The sequence below is a fragment of the Equus caballus genome, chromosome 20 (genome assembly GCF_041296265.1).
Source record: "Equus caballus isolate H_3958 breed thoroughbred chromosome 20, TB-T2T, whole genome shotgun sequence".
In the NCBI taxonomy this organism is placed as follows: domain Eukaryota; kingdom Metazoa; phylum Chordata; class Mammalia; order Perissodactyla; family Equidae; genus Equus; species Equus caballus.
Genome location: NC_091703.1, coordinates 36,835,629 through 36,841,202, shown reverse-complemented (window position 1 = coordinate 36,841,202; position 5,574 = coordinate 36,835,629). Strand labels below are relative to the sequence as shown.

The 5,574-nt window shown below is 51.6% G+C and overlaps 1 protein-coding gene across 1 annotated transcript; it reads left to right on the top strand.

The window, feature by feature from the left end:
- Positions 1 to 612: 612 nt before the first annotated feature.
- On the top strand, positions 613 to 4,293 carry PSMB8 (proteasome 20S subunit beta 8). Its single transcript, XM_001496005.5, has 6 exons — positions 613 to 1,423; positions 2,178 to 2,325; positions 2,483 to 2,594; positions 3,037 to 3,166; positions 3,561 to 3,765; positions 3,965 to 4,293. The coding sequence occupies exons 1-6, from the start codon at positions 1,277 to 1,279 to the stop codon at positions 4,051 to 4,053; spliced, it is 831 nt and encodes a 276-aa protein (XP_001496055.2). The 5' UTR covers positions 613 to 1,276; the 3' UTR covers positions 4,054 to 4,293.
- Positions 4,294 to 5,574: the final 1,281 nt, after the last annotated feature.

Genomic DNA, 5,574 nt, shown 5'->3' with positions numbered 1-5,574 from the left:
CTATGGTTTCTCGCATTTTCAGCCCACCAAATGTCTCACAGACCTTTTTAGCACACTTTTCAGGCACTAGGTATCTCCCTCCTTTAGCATCCTCAATGTTTCACAGCCTTAAGTGAGCTATCTTCTTTCTCCCTTAAGGTTTCTGTTGCCTACGGCGGCTCCCTCCTCTTTTCCATCCCCCTTCCACCTCCTACCCCTATCCCCCCATCCCCACCCCTATCCGATGCTCGTTCCCAAGGATAAACCCGAACTGGGACACAGCTTCCTCCACGGCACCAGCAGCTGCAGCTGGGAGCCAGGGCCTTTCTGAGGTCGAAGATGGAGGGCGAGCGCGGCTAGAGGAAGTGCCAGCGCGCACGCTGAGGAGCTCGGCGCGCCTCACCCTTCCCCACCTCGCCCGCCCTGGTCCTTTCCTGCCCGGCTCACTCAGCTCAAAAGTGGCACCTGCCGGGATAATCTCAGCGTAGTGGGCAGGGTTGCTAGTAAATTTCTTCCACTCAGGGGAGGCCTTGGTTTGTGACGTTAACAGTTGCTGGGCAGATTAGGCCAAAACAGGTTGCAACGGTAGGCGGAGTTGAGAGGAGTTAAACTCAGCAGTCCTCCTTCAAGCAAGAATTATGCGAGGGGGTGCGGGCAGAAAGGCAGTTCTTGTGGATGGCTACAGGTTAGGGAGACCGTTGAACCGAGAGAGGCCCTAGGAAGGACCACGTGGAAAGATTCAGAAACCGCGCCCTCTCCTTGGTGCCCCTTCCCCCACACGCCGTGGTTATATTCTACTGCCGATTGCCCCAGGACCCGTGCTCCGTGACCCCATGCACTCCTGTTCCAACCCTACTTTTACAAAATGATGCTCATATGAACACCCCGCACCCCCGACGGGAGACTGCTCCCAGCTTCTTGCGCACTTCCAGCTTTCTGGTTGAGGCTACGCGTTTAGATGATACCGCCCCTACCACTCCGTGTCTGTTCCCAGAGGACGCCCGGCCTCCTGGTGTCTCTCGCTGTAACCTCATTGCCAAGGGGGCTTTGGAAGCCCCTGCCTCTCTTTCTTCCTTTCTTCGGACAGTCTATTACCCACTGTTTCCCCAACCTCCAAGAAGGCGTAGCAGAGAAGTCTGTCCCCAATATGATATCCCTGGTCCCCAGACATCCACTGGTCTCTTCTCGGGAAGGGCAGGGGGATGCGGAAAAAATTCTGGTTCCCTCCCCTTAAGGCTGCGGGCTTTCGCTTTCACTTCCTCCTCCGAGAGAGCCGATCTCTGGGTGCCAGGCGATCATGGCGCTGCTAGAGGTGTGCGGAGCCTCCCCACGGCAGCGGGCAGACTGGGCTCTCCCCGCCGCGGGAAGCGGGCATCGCTCGGACCCTGGACACTACAGTTTCTCTATGCGATCTCCGGAGCTCGCCCTCCCGCGGGGAATGCAGGTCAGGGTTGTAAGAGGACCCCGTGGAGGCGGGGAGGAGAGCGCAGAGGAATGGAGGGTCTGTCTTGAGAGTGCCCGGAGGTGGGGAAATGCAGAGGGGGGCATCCTTTATTCGAGGAGAGCCACGTCCAGGGCCCCCGAGCTCGGGAGGATGCCACGTGGGAGTCGGAGGCTGACCGCCCGAGGGTGAGGAAGTGCAGATTAGAGCAGAGAGGTGAGCTGGGGGCTCCTGTCGGAAGCCAAGAGAGATTTCCTGCCTGTTCTCCATCACACACGCATCAGGAAGCCTTTCTCATGGGGCTCTCCTATCGCAGAGGGGCTGTCTTCGAAAACCTGTGAACTTTGGCATTAGCCTCCCCTCGGCCACTCACTGTTGTGTGTCTTGATCAACTCACTTTGTCTAGGTCTCCGCCTCTCTTCTGTAAAATGGGGATGCTATTAATAAAATGTGGTTGTGAGGGTTAAATGACCCATGCATGGAAAGAACATTAAAGTCACCCTCAACATTTTTAGCTGTGGTAACATTTATTTTCTTTTATTTCTATTGTGCTGGAAAACGTTGGTGTGGTGTGCCTTGTCTTTTCCTTCTCCCAAGCCATTTCCTTGTAGAGATTAGTTATTAACTGTTCCTTTTATTGACGGTGGGAGAGTTTCTGCATGTCTCCTCACTCCCACTCTTTCTAAAATCCTCTCCTGGAGCCTCCCTGCTTCAGAAATTTTCATGGCCTCCTTCTCTGCCTTTTCTCCCTCATTAGCCCACTGACTTCCTCCAGTCCCTGGGTGGAAATGGAGAAGGGAACATTCAGATTGAGATGGCCCATGGCACTACCACGCTCGCCTTCAAGTTCCAGCATGGGGTGATTGTGGCGGTGGATTCTCGGGCCTCAGCCGGGAGTTATATTGGTGAGTGTGCATCCCAGCAGGTAGAATCTGGGGAGCTGGCCCCACTGCTCAGCAGGAGCCGGGCATCTGCACCAAAGCAGAAGCAGATTTGGCTTTAGGACACACAGGGAGAGCTGTGGGGACATTCCTCCTCTCTCAAAACTCCATCTTCTTCCAGACACCTTACGGGTGAACAAGGTGATTGAGATTAACCCTTATCTGCTCGGCACCATGTCTGGCTGCGCAGCGGACTGTCAGTACTGGGAGCGTCTGCTGGCCAAGGAGTGCAGGTAGGCGAGGCCTCTCCTCTCCATTCTAAGCCTGGTGGTCACCCCTGGAACCTGGATCCTCCAGATCACTGCTCCTCACCCTTTCTCCCTGTGCTAACGTAGCATCTTAGTGCTAATGCAGTATTTCCTAAAATAGCCTTTTGGTGATAAAAACCTCCCAAATCTCAGCTTGTGCTCCTGCCAATAAGCCAGATAATTTGTCAACCTATTTAGCACTGACTCTATCAGCCATGGTGGGAGAGTATCATTTACTAGGATTTCTTTATATGGTTTAGATACTTTAAATTCCAAATCTTTCCCTGATCCATAGATCCTACAAAACCACTCCTTTCAAATGCTTATCCCTTCAATCATTTCCTGCTCATCCAGTGGGCTGCTCAGAGAGCTAGCCTTCTCCTGCCTCCTCTAAGTCCTCTCCCCACACCGCCCTGTCCTCACCCAGGCTGTACTATCTGCGGAATGGGGAGCGCATCTCGGTGTCCGCAGCCTCCAAACTGCTCTCCAACATGATGTGCCAGTACCGGGGCATGGGCCTCTCCATGGGCAGCATGATCTGTGGCTGGGACAAGAAGGTGAGTGCTCTCCACTCTCCATATTCCCCCACCGTGGGTGAGAGGTCAGTCTCCCCATTGTACACTCCCCCTCACTCCCCTACAAGATGCGTGGCACATAGACGGCTCGGTTATAGAACTGTTCCAACATATCCATGGGCTATTTCTGGGACCAGATATGGACTATTGTTTCATAAGCTTTTCCCTTTTGATAAAATAGCTGATTCCAAGTTTGTTTTTCAGTCCCCCCCCCCCCCCCAAAATTCTATGATTGCTATCAAAGTGTTGTCCTGGCTCAAATGTTCCTGTGGTAATTCTTATTCTTCTGTCCACTTTTTGTGGCTCACACTTGAACCTGTATGTTACCAACAATCCCCTTTCCAATTCCAATCTGGAACCTTCTTGCCTCCTATAGGGTCCTGGACTCTACTATGTGGATGAAAATGGGACTCGGCTCTCAGGAAACATGTTCTCCACTGGTAGTGGGAACTCCTACGCCTACGGGGTCATGGATAGTGGCTATCGGAACAATCTTAGCATTGAAGAGGCCTACGACCTGGGCCGCAGGGCTATTGTTCATGCCACCCACCGAGACAGCTATTCTGGAGGCGTAGTCAATAGTAAGAGACCAATGCTCCCACCACCACGCCCCTGAGTGGGGAAGGGGGGTTTCAGATTGGGATCTCTTCTCAAGGGCATTGAAGTCCCAGTAATGAGAACTTTGAGCGTGTGTGTTGCTGTTTGCCTTCAACATAACATTATTAACAGGAACTTGCTGAAGGGAAAGGTGACTCCATGTTCTTTCTCATTTGTCCACAGTGTACCACATGAAGGAGGATGGTTGGGTGAAGGTGGAAAGTACGGACGTCAGTGACCTGCTGCACCAGTATCGGGAGGCCAGTCACTAACAGTGGTGGCGGCTGGGCTGGCCTCTTCTGGGAAAGCCCACTGACTCAGGGACCTGGGCCAGCTTAGGCCCCAGGAGAAAGAGGGGCCTAACCTGAGCCCAGAGAGAGAGAACCAGGGGCCAGTGGGGGCAGGGCAGAGTTCATCCTTTTGCATGTTCTCTGTTTCATCTCTGCCCACCCCCCCCCCCCCAACCTCCTGGGTGCCCCATTCAGCGCAATAAAGGAAAACGGTTATAAACACTTCTGTGTTGTAGCTGAGTGTGGTTGGAGCTGTGCTTCTTGAGGGGAAAGGGGCAGGAAATAAAGAGAGGATTTCTTGAGACGAGAGACTCAAACCTCTACCTAACAAATGGAGCCTCACCAAATATTTCTCCTGGGTTTTCCTTCCCCACTCCCCTCTCCAGGACCTCAGGCAGGCTGATCATCATTGCGTGTGGACACTTACTTGCAATTTAATTTAGATTAGAGTCCTTTCTATAGGGACACAACCTGGAGACTCCTGTGTGGTCCACCGTTAATGGTTTGGATGTCTGGGAGTAGGGCGCCTAGAACAAATGCTTTCAACCTTGTCCAGTCGGATGACAAAGCTTCCACCTCACATGTGTGCGGTAATTGTAAACATGGTACTTTGCCTCAAATAACACTTTGGAGGTATTGGGTATTGAAGGTAAAGATGGACATTAGGGGTTCCATTTCATGATGTGTCACGCTCAATTGCAAGATGGCAGGACCGTGACTGAAGAGGAAGAGGAGACGAAGAGGACTCCCTGAAGTGGGGAATATGAGGAAAACGTGGCCAGGTTAGAAAAATAAGTCAGACATAATGAGATTTTCTGAATCATGCCGGAACTGCAAGAAGGAACATGGACAAAGTCACCTCTCAAAGGAGAATTAGTCAAAGGGAAAGCTTGCAAATAGGAAGCAGCTGAGCATGGAGCTTTTTTTCACTAGAGATCCTTAAAATCCCACAATGGACGCCATTGGAGGAATTTTAGTAATCCCCTACTTTAAACCTCTCCTCTTTCACCCACAGTATTTTAAACTTGAAGTGACTTATTTGCAGTCACATCAAAAAGGCGGTTTGGCATCCAAGTGATCCTCCCTTTGGGGATATTTTGAGTTTGGGAGGTGGTTTCAACCTGAAGAGTTATTTCTGGAATAAACAAATCTGCATGTTCCATAGATAAGCTCTGAATCAGGCAGGACTATAGAAGCCTGATTACTGTTTTAATCAGTGTTAAAATAGACCAAGAAACAAAGTCCACTTCCCTCCCACGCGGACAGCACTCCCCGCACAGTTTGGAGCGCAAATTCAGAGGCATCTGACCAGTGCTCTGCTCAGCGTGCTCTGTTGATAAGGACGGATGAAGATAAAGCGTCAGGGCCTTCTAAGCTCAAAATCTGTAAGTGGAAACCCACTCAGGCCGTGGTGAGACTGGCTGAACTGTTCTATTTAGGAGAGGTCCTGCGTGTTTCTCGTTCATTGTCTGACTCTGTTTTTACCCTAAGACACGAAAACTG

Excerpts from the sequence above, each read along its gene's own strand:
- PSMB8 (XM_001496005.5), top strand. The coding sequence starts at position 1,277 with ATGGCGCTGCTAGAGGTGTGCGGAGCCTCCCCACGGCAGCGGGCAGAC. Across the intron at positions 2,326-2,482 it reads CTCAGCCGGGAGTTATATTG|ACACCTTACGGGTGAACAAG; the intron begins GTGAGTGTGCAT and ends ATCTTCTTCCAG. Across the intron at positions 3,766-3,964 it reads TTCTGGAGGCGTAGTCAATA|TGTACCACATGAAGGAGGAT; the intron begins GTAAGAGACCAA and ends ATTTGTCCACAG.